The sequence below is a fragment of the Telmatherina bonti genome, assembly GCF_933228915.1.
Source record: "Telmatherina bonti genome assembly, chromosome: 17".
Taxonomy (NCBI): Eukaryota; Metazoa; Chordata; class Actinopteri; order Atheriniformes; family Telmatherinidae; genus Telmatherina; species Telmatherina bonti.
In genome coordinates, this window is record NC_136615.1 from 7,184,031 (window position 1) to 7,207,822 (window position 23,792).

The window sequence follows — 23,792 nt, forward strand, 5'->3', positions numbered from 1 at the left end:
CTGATGTGAATGCACCTTAATTCTGCCACTGTGAAACTGACTAGGTCATCGTTAACGTCACTGTAAGCGAAATCTGGCAGTAAAATCTCGGTCAGTTGGCAGTTTTGGAAGTGACAAGGAATATTAACTTTTTTAAGTTGTGGCTGTTCTTCTGAGCTGCACCCTCTCCTTGCGTGCCACTCACAGTCTGTTTCTGCATGCACTGGTCCCGCAGGACTTCAGGTGGACGATGAACACGTCTGGCGGCGCCCCAGGGGAGGAGCTCACGGATGAGGAGAAGGAGATCATCAACAGCGTGCTGGCCCGTGCCGCCATGATGGAGGCCATGGAGCAGGAGAGGATCGAGTGAGATGGAAAACTGTTGTCTGTTGCTGTAAATTCTGTCAGCCAAGCGTGCACATGCTCACTGAGTCGAGTGATTTTCGGTGTAAAACCTGTGCCAAGTTTGCGTCTGGGTGCCTTTACGTCTTTATCATGTGTTCTCAGGCGTCTCTCCAGTCGCCTGGATAACATCCAGAAGACAGCGTGTGGCGATGGACAGTCGGGGTGTCTCCTGTGTGGGGCGTCCTTTGGTCCACAGGGGGTCACAGCTGTCCTCTGTGCACAGTGTAACAAAGTAGGTCTATTATTTCTGCCTCCTCAAAGGAAACGGGACTTATGGTTGATGTTCGGCTGGTTTTGTTGGGTTAGTCCTGTTCCAGTAAGCATAGATGATGGAAAACCCAAGGTTTTGTGTTCCAGATAGAGGTTTATCTTACCCTGAATCTGTTACCATGGTACCTGACACCATGAAGTAAACCTCCTTGCTTCTATCCGTCTTCTCCCACCTAAAGAAGGAAGCAGACACGGTCCGTTTAGAGGGTGAATTACTACCACAGCTGTCAAAACGAGGAACAGTTTTGATCCGATTGATCACAGGATGCCCGTGGATTAAGTAAGGATTAAACAACGAGGAGCCGTGCATTAGATGGTTATAATGCTGCGGAGGAACACCACGACGCGTCCACATATGTGACATCATGGTTTAGTTGTCTGCACATCTGGAACCTGTTGCCCTGCAATGGACTGGCGAGCTGTCCAGGGTGTACCTTGCCTTTCGCCCAAAGACTGCTGGGATAGGCTCCAGATTCCCCGCCACCCTTCATTGGACTAAGCTTTTAAGGATAGTGAATGAATGAATGAATGAAACCTGTTGGAGACAAGATAACATTTTGAGTTATCTTGAACAAAAACAGATAACCGCTGGTAAAAACATAACCTCCTTGGCAGAGGTAAGGAAAAAACCCTGGTTCACACAAGAAGCAAAACCAAAGTGGGAAGAGTCAAGAAAGGCCACCACTTTTACATCTTGCTAACTTGCCATCATTACCTTCCCCAGCTTTAAAAGACAGCTTATCTGAGCCAGCTGATTAACACGTTGCTATGGTGACGCCCCTTAATGGAGGGGCGCGCACCACTCCTCTTCCCATTCATCCAATGTTTTGTTTCGGCCAAAAATAATAAAATTCACCCCTAAATCTATTCGATGGTGTGTTTCTCTCATTCACCTGTTAAACAACAGCTTACCTGAATCAGCTGATTAACACGTTGCTACGGTGCCACCCCGTAACGGAGGGGATGTTACAGTGATTTAATTTGCCAAACTACGTGTGCGTTTATATGAAAATAATGCAGGCTAGTTGTCAGAATGATCACTGACCATGGTATAATCACAATTAATCACATTCTAAAATATAAACATCTAGCTCACTATCTGCCAAAAGCTAGATGTAAAACCTGAGATTACAGCCGAAACAAATTCATGCCTGTTGTTGAGACGGTAGGCTACGTCAAGCTAAAAGTGCCTCGGTGAGATGAAAACATATCAGATATATTTGCAGGTGTTACAATAATCTCAGCTACTGATTTTGTTTGTGTGACGGGTTTTAGGACCGTATCTATGAGTCTCCTGTTTAATCATAACACCTTTCAGTATACAGTATTTACTGGACAATATTTTTCCTCCTATTTGGAAAGATTTGGGGTTTTTGACAGTGTTTCCTGCTGTGCTGTTTCTGTGGAGTTAGCAGCTAGCTAGCTAGCTAGCTAAGATGCTGCATACTTCCAGGTCTTGTGTGTGAGATTCTGTTTGTTGTTTCTCTCAGAAACCAAGTCCAGGTCACTGTCTTCTGAAGTGTAAAATGATATGCTCTCCACCTGTCATCATGGACTAAATCTGTAACTGCTGTGTTTGCCCTCCTGCAGCACATGTGCAGTAAATGTGGGATTTGTATGAACAGCAGGACAAGTCCGATGTGGCTGTGCCGGATCTGCAGCGAGAAGCAAGAGGTGAGCGTGAGCTTTGGTCACGTGACCAGTTTATGGCTGGAAGTTCAGCTTTTATCACGGTATGATGAGTTAGCTCTTCTTTTAGGACAGATCTGCATTTCGCTGCCTGTAAAACCGACTTCTGTTAATACTTCCTGTCAGCCAAACAAGGAAAAGATTTTATTTATTAACTATAATATTGTCTATAATGATAATAATCTAGTATAGTAACAGTTTTAAGATTCTGATAAAGAGTTTTGACTCTGGAGCGCTGACTCATCCATCCATCCAACCATCCATCCATCCATCCATCCAACCATCCATCCATCCATACATCCATCTGTTCATCTATCCATTCATCCATCCATCCATCTATCCATCCATCCATCCACCCAGCATCCATCCATCCATCCATCCATCCATCTGTTCATCTATCCATCCATCCATCCATCCATCTATCCATCTATTCATCCATCCATCCACCCAGCATCCATCCATCCATCTATCCATCCATCCATCCATCCATCCATCCATCCATCCATCCATCAATCCATCTGTTCATCCATCCATCCATCCATCCATCCATCCATCAATCCATCTGTTCATCCATCCATCCATCCATCCATCCATCCATCCATCCATCCATCCATCTATTCATCCATCCATCCACCCATCCATCTATTCATCCATCCATCCATCCATCCACCTATCTATTCATCCATCCATCCATCCATCCGTCCTTCTGTCCATCCTTCTATCCATCCATCTGTCCATCCATCTGTTCAGACCTGCATGGATCAGACTTGCACACAAGCTCATATAAAAGTGACTATTTGTCCGCGGTCCGTTTGGAAGTAATTTCATTTAAAAATTTGTGTCCTTTTGATTGACAGGTACTGGATATCCTTAAAAAAGAGGAATGTAGAACAACTGCAGGTTTTAGCCGGTCAACAACGTGACCTAGCTTTAGCCTGCTTACCTTTGTCAGCTGGTTAGCTCTTGTTAGCTCAGTCAGCTTGGTTAGCTATTAGCTACGCCTATGAAAAAAAAAATCACTTACTTCCAGTTTAAAGCAGCAAAATTAAAGTTATCCACAATCAAATACATTTAGATATGTTTGTTTTCTTTTTACAACTTGTAAATCTGCTGTTGTGGTCTCGGTTTTGTCAAACCAGCAGAGTAAACTGTGACCACATTTTTCGCCTTGACTCCATGTTTTTGCCCAGTTTAACTCCAGTATGCGACTGGGTGTCCACATATGATGACATCATAGTTTTGTTGTCTGCATAGTAATACTGAATTCTGCGTAACTGGAACTTGTAAGACACAAGCTTGGACATGTTTACTGCCTGCTGGTGGTGTCAGGAGGGTTTTTTATTTTTAAAACATAACCCCATCTGACCAGAATAAATCTAACATGTGAGCTGAACAGAGACTGCGGTTTTAGGAAGGTCTGTAAAACCAGTCAGGGGTCTACTGGGTTTGTTGGGGTGTTGGTAGTAGTGGGTATGAAGAGTAAAACAGGCCCATCAATCCAGATGAAATGGTTGTTTTCCTGCAGGTGCATAAACGTTCTGGAGCTTGGTTCTTTCAGGGAAGAGAGCAGCAGGGTCTGCCTGCCCCCCTGCCTCTGTCCAGACCCCGTCAGTCTACCACAGAGAGCAGCTCCGATCCAGGAGGATCTCAGGGACCTAGAACACATCATCCAGGTACAGTGTGTGAACCTACACAGCCTCGTATTGCGTCCACCTGGACCAGGGTCTCTCATATGGGGTAACGTCCCCCGTCTAGCTCCTCAAGGTTTTTGTGATCATCATGTGAAACACTGAAAAACAAAATGTAACCAGAACTTACGTGTAAATGGACTCTCCTGGTTTACTGAGATGAACGTTGTTCCAACGATGGTACAGTGGTGAAAAAAATCTCAGATCCTCCGTGGTCTTAAAACTAAACCTCGTTTCTACTCGTCGCCTTTTGGTCCTGCATTATTAGAAAATGTTGGTTTTTAACATGCAAGCAGATTTTATTCTGTATTTTACTGTTTATTTTGACTCATATTTCCGTCAGAAAGGTTTTTATTCTCATTCAGTTTGTTAACGCTGCTGTAGAGAAAAGCTGACTCTTACATTTCAGGTAGTCAAACAGAAAGCAGGACGGTCGTCTCTTCTGATCTAAACTGTACACCGTTCATACTCTTGCAGCAGGTTCAGAACAATCTCTTTCCAGGACATGAGAAACACTTAAAAACCTTCAAAACATTTTTATTTTGAAGCCAGAAAAGGTTTGTCTGGGAAAAGTCACAACAGTGACAGAAAAAAATAAATCCATGTTTAATAACAAGACAAAGTAATTTGATTTGATTTTATCTGGTGCTGCCTGAAGTGTTGCTTTAACCTGCTGAATGATGAAAAATCTCAGAAATATTCATCTATTTACAGTGGCCCTGAAGTACAAAACACAGTGACAAATTAAAAAACACGACAAAGAAGAACAAAAACAATGATAAAATGAAAAAATTATAAAATGAAAAACAATAAAATCACAACAACAATAAAAACCACAACAAATTAAATTAATACAAAAAAATCATAACACAACAACAAATAAAAAACACAACAAATTAAATAAATACAATAAAAAAGGGTAAAGCATAATGACAAATTAAAAAGCATCAAATTAAAAAAATACAACAAATGAAAAAAAAAAGAAAAAAAACACAATTAAAAATGATAAACTACGATTAAAAAATGACTAATTGAAACGCATCAATAAAAAATCAACAAATTAAATAAAAACTAATGCACTGATGAATTAAAAAAAACAATGAAAAATAAAAACATATTAAACATCAGCAAATTAAACACATTGTTATGTTTTTTAAATTATTGTGTTTTTACTTGGTATTTGTAATATTTCTATAATTTGGGGCATTTTGTAGCACTTTGGTCTTAGTTTATTCATTTTTGTCATGGATTTAAGTTTTGTTGGACATTTAAACATATTTTTATAGAGCTGTAAGAAAATATTCGCAATATTTTGTGGCAATATTATATATCGCGTCTTTAGTTAAGAGGCAGATTTCCATGTCTTTATTCATCTTGTACATAAAGATCATATATTTATTCTGCAGTGAAACTCTGCAGTAGGTCCTCTGTTCGTATTCAGTATGTTGATGTCAAGCATGCAACACTCGTCTCTTAATATTAGTAAAGATAAAAGGGCAATATACTGTCCTGCTCATAGTGTCCTGATATATCATAATATATTGTATTGTTGTCCCGCATTGTGATGCATATCGTATTACCAGATTCTTCCCAATACACACCCCTTCAGTGTTTCTTTTAGATATTTTGTGTTTTTCTGTTCTTTTTTTTGTGGATTGCATGTTTGTGATGATTTTTTGTCGTAACTTTCCATGGCTTCTTTATAATTTGTCGCATTTTTGTGTCTTTGTTTTGAGAAACTCAATGGTAACTGTGCCTTCATGAAGAATTTAAATCTCCTCCTGGACCTTCTTGCTGATTCCTGATGATTTTTGTCTTTGTGTTGATTAACTCGGACATTTCATTTTTGCACATTTTGTAGATGTTTTAGCATCATTTAAAGGTGTCTTGATTGGACCTAGCCAGTTTGTCATTAGCTTCTTGGAAAGATGTCTTGTGCTCAGAGAGCAGGCTGGTCTGCAGTCAGCTAGGACAGACATCTCAATGGCTTAAACCAAACAATAAATTGGAAAGACTAATTGTACTCCATGATGCTCCACAAACCAGTATTTGTTGTTTATGTGTTAAGAAAAATAACACTTATTTCCGTAAATTAATTTTAGTGTATTAGATTTATTTACCTCGTTTCCTCACATTGGTATCAGACCCTTATACATATCTAGCAAGAGTACATGCATATCGTATCATCCTGATACCAGTATTGGTATTTGTATTGTCATTGGTATCAATATGATTATTGGTATAATTGTTGTTCGTATCAGTATCATTGTTGGTATCATATTGTTTTTGGTATCAGTATCGTTGTTGATGTCAGTATCGTTGTTAGTATAAGTATTGATATTGGTATGAGTATCGTTGTTGGTCTTAGTATTGTGGTTGGTATCAGTGTCATTGTTGGTATCAGTATCGTCATTGGTATCAATATTATTATTACTATCCGTATCATTATTGGTATCAGTATTTATATTGGTATCAGTATTGATATTAGTATCATAATGGTGTTGGTATTAGTATCATTGTTGGTGTCATTTTGTTGATGGTATTAGTATCATTGTTGGTACAAGTATGGAGATTAGTATCAGTATTGATATTGGTGTCATATTGTTGTTGGAATCAATATAATTTTTGGTTTCAGTATCGATATTGGAATCAGTGTAATTGTTGGTATTAGTATTGATATTGGTATAAGTATCAATGTTGGTATTAGTATCGTTGCTGGTATCAGTATTGTTAGTATCAGTATCGTCATTGATATCAATATAATTTTTGGTATCAGTATTGATATTGGTATCAGTGTCATTATTGGTATCAGTATTGATATTGGTATCAGTATCGTTGTTGATATCAGTATTGTTGTTGGTATCAGTATTGTTCTTGGTATCTGTATCGTTGTTGGTATCAGTATTGTTGGTATCAGTATCGTCATTGATATCAATATCATTTTTGGTATCAGTATTGATATTGGTATCAGTGTCATTATAGGTATCAGTATCATTGTTGATATCAGTATTGTTGTTGGTATCAGTATTGTTGTTGGTATCGGTATTGTTCCTGGTATCTGTATCGTTGTTGGTATCAGTATTGTTGTTGGTATCAGTATTGTTGTTGGTATCGGTATTGTTCCTGGTATCTGTATCGTTGTTGGTATCGGTATTGTTGTTGGTATCGGTATTGTTGTTGGTATCGGTATTGTTGTTGGTATCAGTTATGTTCTTGGTATCGGTATTGTTGGTATCAGTATTGTTGTTGGTATCAGTTATGTTCTTGGTATCTGTATTGTTGTTGGTATCAGTATTGTTGTTGGTATCGGTATTGTTGTTGGTATCGGTATTGTTGTTGGTATCGGTATTGTTGTTGGTATCAGTATTGTTCCTGGTATCTGTATTGTTGTTGGTATCAGTATTGTTGTTGGTATCGGTATTGTTGTTGGTATCGGTATTGTTGTTGGTATCGGTATTGTTGTTGGTATCGGTATTGTTGTTGGTATCAGTTATGTTCTTGGTATCGGTATTGTTGGTATCAGTATTGTTGTTGGTATCAGTTATGTTCTTGGTATCGGTATTGTTGGTATCAGTATTGTTGTTGGTATCAGTTATGTTCTTGGTATCGGTATTGTTGGTATCAGTATTGGCGCCTCGCTTGTAATTTTGCATCTCTGTCACCATTTTCCAGCTGCTTGATGATTTATTGGCTCTTCATGAGAACAGCGCTGAGACCCAGAGCCTGTTTGTATGGTGGTATTTTTACTCACGTTGATCTTGTTTTGTCTCGTCAGAACCACCACTGCAGCCATCCTGTGGATCAGAACAATGGGTGCAGACAGCAAGAACAACAGCTGACAGCTGTAATGAGAGTCATTCTGGTCAGGCAGCTGTAACGAACACAGAAAGACATGTGTTGGCGTCCAAGCCCCGCCCAGCCAGCACACAGCAGGCGGCCCCCGCCTCAGGTAAAGTCACGCTGCTCCTTCCAATAATAATCCCAACACGACAGGAACTCAAAACACCCAGCATACGTTTATAAAAAGATTCTCCAGACGGCATCAGCTGCTGATGGTGTTTGGAAACGTTTTCAGGTCCTGCGGCAAATCAGGAGAATAAACATCCCGAGATGGTGGAGACAGCGTCCCGTCCAGCTGGGGAGGAAAAAAGACAACCTGTCTCCAGCTTGGTTACCAGATTTAACCCACCTGCAAACAGCTCCGCCCCTTCAAAACCCCAGCCAGATCCAGCAGAGGACGAAGACAATGACTACGACTCAGATGATTCCAGTAAGTCCAGTCAATGGCTCATTAGGAGTCCCAGCTTGAAAAAGACACAAACAAAAAGAATGGATTATTTCCCTGTGATTATAAACCATATAAACCATCTTGGTGTAAAAATAAAGTTAAAATTTGGGGGATTTTATCAGGTGTGGAATCATCACCACTGTGTTGCAGTGATGGAAGAGGGAACCTCAGAAAATACAGAATTTTCTCCTCCCATAATGATTTTTGACATTTGCATTTCATAACATAGAAATGCTTCAGTAGATTAAAACCATCCAGAAAACTGCAACTCAACATACAAGAAAGAAAAAACAAATATGGACAAAGAGGTGGAACTGAGAGAGGATGGATGATTGACATCAAGCGAACTCCGAGCTGCCTGTAGCTAAGAGCTAACCGAGCTAACCCAGAGATAACAGGAGATAACAGGAGCTAACCAGCTAACGGAAGTAAGTGGGCATAAGCTAAGTCACGTTCTTAACCGTCTAAAAAACGCGGTTTTCCGACCTACACTCTTCTGACTTGAAGCAAGATTAAATTACTTTTAAAAGGGTGAGTTAGAAAAAAATTCACTCCCCTCACAGTTGACATGAGGTAAACCTGACCTATTAACCAAAAATGGAATTTTGTACCATGCTGTAAACATGTTTATTTCTGCTGAAAACATGTTTATTTCTGCTGTAAACATGTTTATTTCTGCTGTGAAGTTGGTCTTTTTAACATGGGAGTCTATGGGGATTTGCTCTGTTTTGCAGCCCCTAGTGGATGAAGGGGGAACTGCAGTTTTCTGCACTTCCGCATAGGCTTCACTTTTAACTGCCAGAGGCTCCGTCCATCTTTCATATACGGTGTATGCTAACCACTCATTCTAATCATGTGAACAGTAGAATTACACTGCTTTTATTGTGTTTACATCAGTCTGACCAATCGTCAACGTTGAGGCGGGAAACGTTTGTGATGTAGAATGACTGATACCTGTTGTTGTTCAGTCAGGCAGTATACTGTAATACTGGATAGAAAAATGCTCCTAAAGGACATGAAAAGAAGGACATGTATTTTACTTAAAGCAGTTTCATCCTGTTAGATGTCAGTTCTGGACGCGACACAGAAAAGGTAAGACGTAATTTATGAAGTTTTTCGAACTTGAAGCATAAATTTGGGTTTCTTTTGCTTCAGGTCTGGTGAATCATGTGAGATGAAATTTATGTTTGTTGACATTATTTGTGTTTACATATTTTTGCGACTTTGTTTACCGGATCTTTTAATGATTTATTTGTCTTAACTGTGGTCTTGATGGTCATTGAAATGTTTTTTTTATTTGCTTTTAGCTGAGACTTTTTTCATCTATATTTACATTACTGATCTGACGTTACACCTATGAAACCGGATGTTTCGTCCCTCAGTCCCCATCCTGGGGGGCTTTGGAGTGGAGGATGTTAAATCCAGAACAAATCTCTTCCCCAGGTGTGCTCTGAGCATCTGCGTTTTTATTCCCGCAGCCACTCTGGGATCTTTGGAGTTCAGTCTGCTGTACGAGGAAGACAACCACGTCCTCCACTGCTGCATCGTTAAAGCCAAGGTAAAGGACACGTTCATGGACAAAACTAAACGAAACCAGACACAACAGACATGATGGGACAAGGCGATCGCTTTATTTAAGGCTAAACATGACACCTAAGAGAAGGCAAAACAGGACAAATGGGACAAAACCAAGACAATATTGAACAATTCAAGACACATGATGATGAAACAGGACAACTGTGAGAGAAAATGAGCAATGAGAGCGCTAGAAGACAGGATTTAGGACAAAATAAGACAATGTGACATAAGGAATTGAGGGACAAAAGGGGCAAGCAAAAACTGGAGAGGAAAAACTATTTATTAGCAGGAAGATGAAATGCATGAATGAAATAGCAAACATAGGAAGAGACATTAAGGAAAAGAGAGGTGGAGACAAGACAAGGTCAAACATGACATGTAGAAAGACAGGACATAAATGAGAAAAGACAAACGAAGACGGAGCAACAGGACGTGAGACATAAAACACGAGACAAGACCACAGACAACGAAGGACAGGAAACAGACCACAATGTGAGGGGAAAGTGGACCAAACTAAACAAGACAAGCCGAACGGACAAAATGAGACGAGACAGAGCCTGACGATCAAAATCTGACTTGACGAGATGAAAACGGATGAAAAGCAGAACTGACAGGACAAGCCAAAGCTGAGGAGACAAGACTGGACGAAGACATGAACGTGCTGAACCTGAGCTGTGTTTGTCTCAGGGTTTGAAACCGATGGACTCCAACGGACTTGCAGACCCGTATGTGAAGCTGCACCTGCTACCTGGAGCCAGTAAGGTACAACTTCATCAATTCTGGTTTCAGCCACTTAAAAAGTTCAACTTTAGTCTAAGACGTCTTTTATTTTGTCCTCAGTCCAACAAGCTTCGCACCAAGACCCTGAAAAACACCCTGAACCCGGTGTGGAACGAGACTTTGGTCTACCATGGCATCACCGACGACGAAATGGCGCGTAAGACCCTCAGGTAACCTCCTCACCTCCTTGCCTGTGCCTTGCTGCAGGCTAACAGGGTCTCACGCTGGGTTTTGTCTGTCCTCAGGCTGTCTGTGAGCGATGAGGACAAGTTTGGACACAATGAGTTTATAGGTGAGACACGAGTGGCCCTGAAGAAGCTGAAGTTTAACCAGAAGAAGAACTTCAACGTTTGTTTAGAGAGAGTGATCCCGGTAAGGGTTAAAGTTTCAGACAAAATGAGAAAGTTTTGAGTTATTCTGACAAAAAAAGACTTTTATATAATAATTTTCATTTAATTGTTCTTTATTTGGTCAGATAAAAACTTCACTGAGATTAAATATCTCTTTTGTAAGTGTGAAGAGGAACCTGGTCCAGTTTACACCATACATCATCATTTGATGTTACAAATAACTTCCAGAGATAAAGATTGGGAACGGGAGATTCTCCTTGTGGATCTGCAGCAACTATCTGATGCTTCATGTCATTATGGAGCAAAACACACCATTAATGTATCACACCAAAAAATAAGGCAGTTGTGGAGGAAAAAGAGGGTCCAACCCAGTACTAGAAAGGGGACCCGATATAGTATGTAGGTCATATATAAACAATCAACTTGCTAATTTAATTTGATGAAGATTTGAAGCAGGTACACCGTTAGCTTAGCTTAGCTTAGCCAAGCCTTAACAAGTGGGCCAGGACTTCCTACAAGCTTGAATTGGTGCAACTGGACTTCTTTGGTTCTTGATGACACTAAACCTCTCTTTGGAAAGGCTTCATCAGTTCCAACGATTAGCTGCAAAGTCATACACTGATAGTCATAAGTTTCAGGACAAATTTTCATTGGATTCAATGAGAAAATGTCTCAAAACTTGTCATAAATGTAGGGCTGTAATAGTCTCTTTTTTATCACTTAAATAACCAGCTGTAGGTTGTTCCTGGTTTCTGTGAGGATGATGATGGCAGTTTACTCTGTGCAGGTAAAGAAGGCCGTTGGGGGGTCAATCCGTGGCATGGCGCTCTATGAGGATGATGTAAGAACAATGCATTGATCTCCAACACTAAATATAACACGAATTTAGCAGGAAACTATGCATCATTCAGATCAGTGGTTCCAAACTGGGGTCCGTGGTTAAAGAATAAAAATACAAAGAAACTTCCTCAGTAGCTCCGGTAGAGAAGTAGTCCATGTTTGTCCTTTATCATTTCATTCATGAAACATGCCACTAAGCAGATGATTTATTGATAGTTATGCTTTTCTTTGGTTTTATGAAAATAAGGGGCAGGACTTGTCCAGAATGCACCAGAAGCTAGCTACTGGTCTTCATGGAAAAACACTGATTCAAAGGAAGGTTATGGATATCTTTCTTCTTTAAAATACACTAAAATGCAGGACCAAAACTTAACAAAAGCTGTCAATGGAAAGTGCAAAAGGAAGACTTTCAGAGCTGATTTAGTTGTTTATATTTCACTGAAGTCCCTCTGACTCCGTCTCAGATTGTAGGCCGAGTTATTTTCATTTGAGGTCTGATCTCATTTTTCTGTTCTGATTCAGTGCTGACCTTGTAAAGTGAAACCGCTGGATGTAACCGATCTGCATCACATTTCTTCATCCATATTTCTGACTTCGTTATTCTCATCTGTTACCTGTGGTTTGGTGTCATTTCACTGCACTTGTGTTGAGCTGAATAATGCCAGACCAGCAGATTCAGGAGTTTTAACCAGACCTGCATGGATCACCAGTATCACTACACCAGTTTGAAATTTATTTTAAAATATTTTCCAAATTATTCATCCTTTAAATAAATATTTACATGTGGCTGCACAAACTAATAATGTTATGTTGGCTGCTACATGCTAATGCTAGGTAGCAGCGCTAATCCAGTTCTATGCTAGCTCCAGATGTTTTCAGGCTAATGTGGGGAAACCACATCATATTTAGTTTTCAGTGAGTGTTTTTAGGGGCAACACATTAAGTCAGTTCATCAGGATTTTCTCATTGGAGCTGAAAATAAAATACAAAGATCTTCGAAGATTAGCTTAGCACTGGTTAAGATAACACTGCATGATTCAGTTTCACTTAAACAGGAGGCTAGCAAGGATGTGGGTTGGTTTTAGACTAGCTACAGCATAAAAATGTGGAGAAATTTAACCTATAACCAGCCTGGTTTTGTGTAGGAAGATAGAAAAATGAAGAAATAAGGAGATATTTCTCACTTTTTTAAAAAGACACAGATCAGACTGAGGAATTCACCCCTGATGTATTTATACATATGTATATATATATATATATATATATATATATATATATATATATATATATATATATATATATATATATATATATATATGTGTGTATATATATATATATATATATATATATATATATATATATATATATATATATATATATATATATATATATATATATATGTATATATATATATATATATATATATATATATATATATATATATATAGGTTCAGTGCTGTGGCAAGAATAAAATCAGCTTTTCTCGTGGAGATCATATTCAGGCTTTTAATATGAAGTATGCACTAATCTTGTTATTGTGTTAAACACTTAAGATGCTAATTTCACAGATTTATCTGCATTATGTTTTTTTTTTTTGATAGCCTTGATAAAAATCCCAAATTTATTTGATAAATGAAGGCTATATATTTTTTACGATGATCTGATGATGCCCTTATATTACCTCGTGACCTCCATAGGGATCCTGACCCCCAGTTTGAGAACCACTGCTTAAATGACTTAAAGGTGTTGTAAACTGAAGCGACCTGTCGGAAGAAGTCAGTTGCGTGTCATTTTATGGTTTCCTTGTGCTTTATATTGATGTGTTTGTGTTTGCAGCCCAATGAGGGTGAAGACTCAGAGGAGAGGGGTCGCATACTGATTTCTCTGACGTACAACAGCCAACAGGGTCGGCTGATTGTGGGTGTGGTCCGCTGTGCTCACCTGGCCGCCATGGACTCCAACGGATACTCTGACCCCTTCGTCAAAATGTAAGTTCTCCAATAATCTTCACAAAACAGCCAAAATTTGATCTGCCTTTATAAGTTTGTTAGTAGATGAGACAGTTATTTCTGCCTTTTTGTGCTGTAGATGCCTGAAACCGGATATGGGAAAGAAAGCCAAAAACAAGACTCAGATAAAAAAGAAGACCCTCAACCCAGAATTTAATGAGGTCAGTTCTCTCCAGACCTGATCTGCATGAACGGCTATCCCAGATTTAATAATAATCTCGCTTCACTGCTGCGTTTCAGGAGTTTAGTTATGAAATAAAACACGCCGAGCTCGCCAAGAAGACTCTCGACATCTCAGTCTGGGACTACGACATGGGGAAATCCAATGATTTCATTGGTAAGACACATTTCTTCATCATCCAGTCGACCAGTTTCATGTTCAGCTGCGATTGCAGGCGATGCTTGAGGGATGGCAGTGTTTGTTTCATCCACATTCTATTCTTTTCTACAGTCATTTAGCAGATGCTTTTATCCAAAGCGACTTACAAATGAGTGAGAACAACATAAGCAATATCCAAGCAAATGTTGGATATTGGATAGATTCCCCTGAACTTTGGCTCAGACATCCACCAAACCTAAATATTCTGGATTAATGACTTGAACATTTGATCTCTGCCTGATTTAGCTTTCCAAGCTAACGTGTTGTTTTTGTTTGTGTCATCACGAGCATTTTGAAGGAAAGAAAGGAGGGAAAACATTTTTTTTGCTGCTTCTTTTTACTTTTAAGAACAAAGTGAATTTTTGAGTGTGCACGTGTCTGTGTGATGCCAGTTAGTCATTCATCATCGCTGTCACAGTTTAATCTTTATTAATGTCCATTCATAGTTGAAATTGCACAAAAATCAACACTTTAAAGTGTGTCAGTGTAACCATGCCAGCCCTGGTACTGACTGGTTCAGCTCTCTCTCGGTGACTGTACTCTGTGTTGTCTTTAATAAAGGTGCTGAAACAGTGGTCTGGTCTCGCCTGCACTGGCCATTTATTCTCAGACGCCTCCGTTCCAATATTGCATAGGATACAGAGTGCTGGTCAGGCACAGTTAACATGCAGTTGGTTTACATGACACTGTAAGGAAATGAAAAGACTTAGACCGTGGAAAAATATTGCTGTACATAGAGTGCTAACTAGAACCGACTTACCTCGGACGCTTCCGTCCCAATATTGGCAACAATCAAGCGTAGTTGATGACGTGAGTACGCCAGTATTCAGGTCACAAGTCACCGCACACACAGTGCATAATGCAGCCCAATACCGTGACAAGTGGAATACACTATTTATTCTGTTACATCAGCAGTCTTCTGGGCAGTGTTTAGATAGCTGGGATGTTATAGGACATCATGTCCCAGCAGGTGAGCGGGCCGAAGGCTTGATAAATCGCCGTCTTCACACTTCCACACGTCTTTTACGTTGCCGTGGTTGTTAAGTCAGTTCATCTGCTAGTGGGCAGTTCTGAGGTCAGATTTCACTTCCATGTTTTGACTCCAGTTGGTAGTGATGATAAAGTGCAATAAATGTGTTTAAAACCTTCCAAAAACACCCGAAGAAGAATAAAACCACAGTCTTTTGCTTTTCCCAACTTCTTCAGATTCTTCAGATTCTTTTCACTTTCAGTTTCTATGTTGTCTTCTTCTTCTCTGGTTTCTTCTTTTCTTTGGTTGTGTGTGAGCTATACAACTCAACACTGCCCCCTGTGATTTCTGGTGGTATTGCTTCGTTTTCTGCATCAAGTGATGGATAGCTAAACTTCTCGAAAACAGACAAAATCCCGTGTGTAATTGACACAGGAGAAAGACAAATCTGTATGCGTATCGCTCTCGTGAGGTGGTTTTCAGACGTGTCGATAAAGAAGTTTTTGGCAAAAGTGCAATTAAAAAACCTTTTTTTACATTTAGGCATCACCAGACGTGACGTAGAGCATCATGTGACCAGTTAATTTCAAGTAAAGATGGTGTTGTATGTCTGGACGAAGCAGGAGATGGAAATCTTTTGACAAATAATTAAAGAGAAAAATAGAACCACCATCCTTGATAGCAAGCAGCAGCGAAAGGTAGAGTTTTACAAGTAAATTAGATGAAGAAACGTTGTGAAAGGGCTTTGAAAAGCTGTTGAGAATCCTCCCCAGCAAGTGGAAAACCCTGAAACAATCCTACCTAGCATAAGCCACAGTTCCCTTAAAATCTTGTGCGGGATGAGATCTAATGAGAATTATCCCTTTTGTGGTAAATGCACAAATTGTACATTGTCAAAATATCAGAAATATGTCTTTATTTTGGGAAAAACCGCAATGGAGACATTTTACAGAGTTGAAATTTCACCGCCATGTCTTAAACAGAAAAACCTCCTTACACACAATATCATGGAATGTTTTTTATTAACATGGACGACAACTTCCTGCTGATAATGTTTGAGTCTATGTGTGTAACATGAGCTAATCCCTGTCCTTGTGTTGTGTAATTAACTGGTGTCTACACCCTCTGACCAAAGGTTTCAGCCACAAAACATACCAAACAAATGAGAAAAAAGAGAGAAAACTACACCAACACACTTCTAGTTGTGCCACATTGAAATGAAAAAGAGGAGCTAATATAGTTTCGTGACACGCTGCATGGATGTTCTGCTTGCAGCTGATCAATGTTTGCATCATTGTTTGCTCTGCCAAGGAAGTTGGGGGGGGGGTTATATTTTAATCTGTATGTTTATCTGTCTGTCTGTATGTTTACGTAAAAGCTCCTGGAGAGATCTTCATCATGTGTTTCTGAAATGGGTCCTGGTCTAACTTTGACTCCATTAAATGCTGGGAGTGATCCAGTTCAGCATCTGGATGCAGGAATGTTGTGAAGGATTTTTCTCATTGCGAAATAGAACCATTTTCATTATATCTGCAAAAAACTCCACAATAAATGGTGAGAAAATCCAGAAGAAGTTCCCAACAGGTTTTCCATAATATCATAGATAGATGTGGATCCCTGCAATATTCTGGATCCTACCATCCAGAACAGAAACATTCTGGATACTACCATCCAGAACAGGAACAACATTCTGGATACTACCATCCAGAACAGGAACAACCTTCTGGATACTACCATCCAGAACAGGAACAACATTCTGGATACTACCATCCAGAACAGGAACAACCTTCTGGATACTACCATCCAGAACAGGAACATTCTGGATACTACCATCCAGAACAGGAACAGCGTTCTGGATACTGCCATCCAGAACAAGAACAACATTCTGGATACTACCATCCAGAACAGGAACAGCGTTCTGGATACTGCCATCCAGAACAGGAACAATGTTCTGGATACTACCATCCAGAACAGGGACAGCGTTCTGGATACTACCATCCAGAACAGGAACAATGTTTTGGATACTACCATCCAGAACAGGAACAGCGTTCTGGATACTGCCATCCAGAACAGGAACAATGTTCTGGATACTACCATCCAGAACAGGAACAGCGTTCTGGATACTGCCATCCAGAACAGGAACAACATTCTGGATACTACCATCCAGAACAGGAACGGCATTCTGGATACTGCCATCCAGAACAGGAACAACATTCTGGATACTGCCATCCAGAACAGGAACAACATTCTGGATACTATCATCCAGAACAGGAACAGCGTTATGGATACTGCCATCCAGAACAGGAACAACATTCTGAATACTGCCATCCAGAACAGGAACAACGTTCTGGGTACTACCATCCAGAACAGGAACAACGTTCTGGATACTGCCATCCACAACAGGAACGACATTCTGGATATGACCATACAGAACAGGAACAACCTTCTGGATACTGCCATCCAGAACAGGAATAAAATTCTGGATCTTACCATCCAGAACTGGAACAGCGTTCTGGATACTACCATCCAGAACAGGAACAACCTTCTGGATACTACCATGCAGAACAGGAACAACATTCTGCATACTACCATCTAGAACAGGAACAACATTCTTGATCCTACCATCCAGAACAGGAACAACATTCTTAATACTACCATCCAGAACAGGAACGGCATTCTGGATACTGCCATCCAGAACAGGAACAACATTCTGGATACTACCATCCAGAACAGGAACAGCGTTCTGGATACTATCATCCAGAACAGGAACAGCGTTATGGATACTGCCATCCAGAACAGGAACAACATTCTGAATACTGCCATCCAGAACAGGAACAACGTTCTGGATACTGCCATCCAGAACAGGAACGACATTCTGGATACGACCATACAGAACAGGAACAACCTTCTGGATACTGCCATCCAGAACAGGAATAAAATTCTGGATCCTACCATCCAGAACTGGAACAGCGTTCTGGATACTACCATCCAGAACAGGAACAACCTTCTGGATACTACCATGCAGAACAGGAACAACATTCTGCATACTACCATCTAGAACAGGAACAACATTCTTGATCCTACCATCCAGAACAGGAACAATGTTATGGATACTGCCATCCAGAACAGGAACAACATTCTGAATACTGCCATCCAGAACAGGAACAACGTTCTGGATACTGCCATCCAGAACAGGAACGACATTCTGGATACGACCATACAGAACAGGAACAACCTTCTGGATACTGCCATCCAGAACAGGAATAAAATTCTGGATCCTACCATCCAGAACTGGAACAGCGTTCTGGATACTACCATCCAGAACAGGAACAACCTTCTGGATACTACCATGCAGAACAGGAACAACATTCTGCATACTACCATCTAGAACAGGAACAACATTCTTGATCCTACCATCCAGAACAGGAACAACATTCTTGATACTACCATCCAGAACAGGAACAACATTTTGGATACTAGCATCCAGAACAGAAACAGCGTTCTGGATACTACCATCCAGAACAGGAACAACGTTCTGGATACTGCCATCCAGAACAGGAATAACATTCTGGATCCTACCATCCAGAACTGGAACAGCGTTCTGGATACTACCATCCAGAACAGGAACAACCTTCTTGATACGACCATGCAGAACAGGAACAACGTTCTGAATACTACCATCCAGAACATGAACAACGTTCTGAATACTACCATCCAGAACAGGAACAATGTTCTGGATACTACCATCCAGAACAGGAACAGCGTTCTGGATACTGCCATCCAGAACAGGAACAACATTCTGGATACTACCATCCAGAACAGGAACGGCATTCTGGATACTGCCATCCAGAACAGGAACAACATTCTGGATACTGCCATCCAGAACAGGAACAACATTCTGGATACTATCATCCAGAACAGGAACAGCGTTATGGATACTGCCATCCAGAACAGGAACAACATTCTGAATACTGCCATCCAGAACAGGAACAACGTTCTGGGTACTACCATCCAGAACAGGAACAACGTTCTGGATACTGCCATCCAGAACAGGAACGACATTCTGGATATGACCATACAGAACAGGAACAACCTTCTGGATACTGCCATCCAGAACAGGAATAAAATTCTGGATCTTACCATCCAGAACTGGAACAGCGTTCTGGATACTACCATCCAGAACAGGAACAACCTTCTGGATACTACCATGCAGAACAGGAACAACATTCTGCATACTACCATCTAGAACAGGAACAACATTCTTGATCCTACCATCCAGAACAGGAACAACATTCTTAATACTACCATCCAGAACAGGAACGGCATTCTGGATACTGCCATCCAGAACAGGAACAACATTCTGGATACTACCATCCAGAACAGGAACAGTGTTCTGGATACTATCATCCAGAACAGGAACAGCGTTATGGATACTGCCATCCAGAACAGGAACAACATTCTGAATACTGCCATCCAGAACAGGAACAACGTTCTGGATACTGCCATCCAGAACAGGAACGACATTCTGGATACGACCATACAGAACAGGAACAACCTTCTGGATACTGCCATCCAGAACAGGAATAAAATTCTGGATCCTACCATCCAGAACTGGAACAGCGTTCTGGATACTACCATCCAGAACAGGAACAACCTTCTGGATACTACCATGCAGAACAGGAACAACATTCTGCATACTACCATCTAGAACAGGAACAACATTCTTGATCCTACCATCCAGAACAGGAACAGCGTTATGGATACTGCCATCCAGAACAGGAACAACATTCTGAATACTGCCATCCAGAACAGGAACAACGTTCTGGATACTGCCATCCAGAACAGGAACGACATTCTGGATACGACCATACAGAACAGGAACAACCTTCTGGATACTGCCATCCAGAACAGGAATAAAATTCTGGATCCTACCATCCAGAACTGGAACAGCGTTCTGGATACTACCATCCAGAACAGGAACAACCTTCTGGATACTACCATGCAGAACAGGAACAACATTCTGCATACTACCATCTAGAACAGGAACAACATTCTTGATCCTACCATCCAGAACAGGAACAACATTCTTGATACTACCATCCAGAACAGGAACAACATTTTGGATACTAGCATCCAGAACAGAAACAGCGTTCTGGATACTACCATCCAGAACAGGAACAACGTTCTGGATACTGCCATCCAGAACAGGAATAACATTCTGGATCCTACCATCCAGAACTGGAACAGCGTTCTGGATACTACCATCCAGAACAGGAACAACCTTCTTGATACGACCATGCAGAACAGGAACAACGTTCTGAATACTACCATCCAGAACATGAACAACGTTCTGAATACTACCATCCAGAACAGGAACAGTGTTCTGGGTACTACCATCCAGAACAGGAACAACCTTCTGGATACTACCATCCAGAACAGGAACAACATTCTGGATACTACCATCCAGAACAGCAACAACATTCTGGATACTACCATCCAGAACAGGAACAACCTTCTGGATACTACCATCCAGAACAGGAACAACCTTCTGGATACTACCATCCAGAACAGGAACAACATTCTGGATACTACCATCCAGAACAGCAACAACATTCTGGATACTACCATCCAGAACAGGAACAACCTTCTGGATACTACCATCCAGAACAGGAACAACATTCTGGATACTACCATCCAGAACAGGAACAACATTCTGGATACTGCCATCCAGAACAGGAACAACCTTCTGGATACTATCATCCAGAACAGGAACAGCGTTATGGATACTGCCATCCAGAACAGGAACAACATTCTGAATACTGCCATCCAGAACAGGAACAACGTTCTGGGTACTACCATCCAGAACAGGAACAACGTTCTGGATACTGCCATCCAGAACAGGAACGACATTCTGGATATGACCATACAGAACAGGAACAACCTTCTGGATACTACCATCCAGAACAGGAACAACATTCTGGATACTACCATCCAGAACAGCAACAACATTCTGGATACTACCATCCAGAACAGGAACAACCTTCTGGATACTACCATCCAGAACAGGAACAACCTTCTGGATACTACCATCCAGAACAGGAACAACATTCTGGATACTACCATCCAGAACAGCAACAACATTCTGGATACTACCATCCAGAACAGGAACAACCTTCTGGATACTACCATCCAGAACAGGAACGACATTCTGGATACTACCATCCAGAACAGGAACAACCTTCTGGATACTACCATCCAGAACAGGAACAACATTCTGGATACTACCATCCAGAACATGAAGGACGTTCTGGATGCCACCATCCAGAACATGAATCTGGAATCTGATAGTGGATCCATATAAGATGGATGTAGGACCAGAACACGCTGAAAATGAGCTGTTTGGCGAATACATTTGACCTCTGAGTGTTTTTATAGTTCTTGTTGGGAAGTTTGACATCTTGTGATGCTAACTCATCTCTATGTCTTCAGGGGGGTGTCAGCTGGGCATCCAGGCTAAAGGTGAGTGTTTGAAGCATTGGTACGAATGCCTCAAGAATAAAGACAAGAAGATAGAGCGCTGGCATGTCCTTCTAAACGACAACTCCGTCCAGTTCGAGGATTAAATCGTCTCCCTCTCCTGTGGATTTCCTTCCTGTCTCTGTGTCATCCTCCAGTTAGCGCAGATTCGCTCTCTTTGCTTTCTGTAGTTTGTCTTTAACGTGCGATGTGAAAGGTATGGATGTTTCTCTTGGGGCTTTTGGTTAAAAAAAAAGTGACCACCAGACAACTGGGAAGCTTATCACACCATAAACTGCATCGCATCATAAATAAACCTCTAAAGTGAGCAGTTATCCTATCTAACGGATAAGATGAAGTCGCCACTATTCCTGTAATTAAGTCGGTATGTTGTGATGAGGTGTAAATGCAAACAAAGGAGGGAGGGGGGGGTTCCCAGTTTTTAACTCATGATGTCATTCCGGTGGACACGTTGGCATTCCTGACATGTAATCAGTTCATATAAAAGATTCTTAGTGCTTAAAGACATTTATTTTCTTGTGTTTTTGTGCATCCTGCAGATGTTTAAATGACTTTTGTTGTGGGTGTGAAATGCTAACATGCAGAACTTTTAAAGGCCCAGCGTACGTCTGCATGACATTCCTCATTATATCAAAGTAAACATTGATTAAGCCATGCATTAGCTGGATTATTAAGTAAAAAAAAGTCCAATTGAATGATTAATATTTAATGGCAGATTAAAAGTTTGAAGGTGCAGATTCGTTGTTTCTCTTTGTGCTGCTGTTGATGCATGTCTGAACTCATGTTGTTGCAAATATGGCTGATAAATAAAGAAACGTTGGTCATTCATTGGCTTGCAGTGTTATTATATTTGTAGTGTGACATGGATTAAACTTTGTATGAATCAGGTGAGGTCTGAACCGATCATCTCAGGTAGACACGCAGCTGAGAATTCACTGAACTTTGATTTCTCTAGATAAAACTGTTTCTGTCCAAGTGGGTGAAAGGTGACAGGTACGCTGCTTTGTTTGAACATAAACCCATCTCAAGATAAAGCTAATGGATGCCAAACAGCCCGAGTCGAAAACACCAGAACGAGGCGGACTTGACCTAACGCCAGACCTTCGGCTTGCAGAAGAGAAAATAACTGAACGTAGAAAGTTAAAGAAAAAATGCTTTAAAAAGTGAAAAAATAAGAGAAAAAAAGGTGCAACAACAAGAAACAAACAAAAGTAATAAGAAGAATGAAATGACGATAAAGACTTATAGTCCACAACATGTCCATCTTCTAAAACCGGGTTGAACATCTATTTTAGTTCCTGGTGTGACAGATTCAACAAGTTGGAAACGTTCCTCAGAGGTTCTGCTTCACATTGACCTGAAGCGTCACCGTTCCACCTCATCACCATGAGAATCTCCCGTTCCACTTCATCACCATGAGAATCTCCCGTTCCACCTCATCACCATGAGAATCTCCCGTTCCACCTCATCACCATGAGAATCTCCCGTTCCACCTCATCACCATGAGAATCTCCCGTTCCACTTCATCACCATGAGAATCTCCCGTTCCACCTCATCACCATGAGAATCTCCCGTTCCACCTCATCACCATGAGAATCTCCCGTTCCACCTCATCACCATGAGAATCTCCCGTTCCACCTCATCACCATGAGAATCTCCCGTTCCACCTCATCACCATGAGAATCTCCCGTTCCACTTCATCACCATGAGAATCTCCCGTTCCACTTCATCACCATGAGAATCTCCCGTTCCACCTCATCACCATGAGAATCTCCCGTTCCACCTCATCACCATGAGAATCTCCCGTTCCACCTCATCACCATGAGAATCTCCCGTTCCACCTCATCACCATGAGAATCTCCCGTTCCACCTCATCACCATGATAATCTCCCGTTCCACCAAATCATGAGAATCTCCCGTTCCACCTCATCACCATAAGAATCTCCCGTTCCACCTCATCACCATGAGAATCTCCCATTCCACCTTATCACCATGAGAATCTCCCGTTCCACCTCATCATGATGAGAATC

The 23,792-nt window shown here is 40.8% G+C and overlaps 1 protein-coding gene across 1 annotated transcript; it reads left to right on the forward strand.

Annotated features, from left to right (window-relative positions):
• Positions 1-229: 229 nt before the first annotated feature.
• Positions 230-21,848, forward strand: rph3aa (rabphilin 3A homolog (mouse), a; the record flags this gene model as incomplete). The annotated part of the gene is made up of 15 exons (XM_079257111.1): positions 230-345; positions 487-616; positions 2,245-2,328; positions 3,869-4,016; positions 7,789-7,980; positions 8,107-8,301; positions 9,798-9,877; positions 10,585-10,659; positions 10,738-10,847; positions 10,923-11,049; positions 11,815-11,868; positions 13,704-13,855; positions 13,956-14,037; positions 14,117-14,213; positions 21,715-21,848. The coding sequence occupies 15 exons, from the start codon at positions 230-232 to the stop codon at positions 21,846-21,848; spliced, it is 1,776 nt and encodes a 591-aa protein (XP_079113237.1).
• Between the last annotated feature and the right edge of the window lie 1,944 nt (positions 21,849-23,792).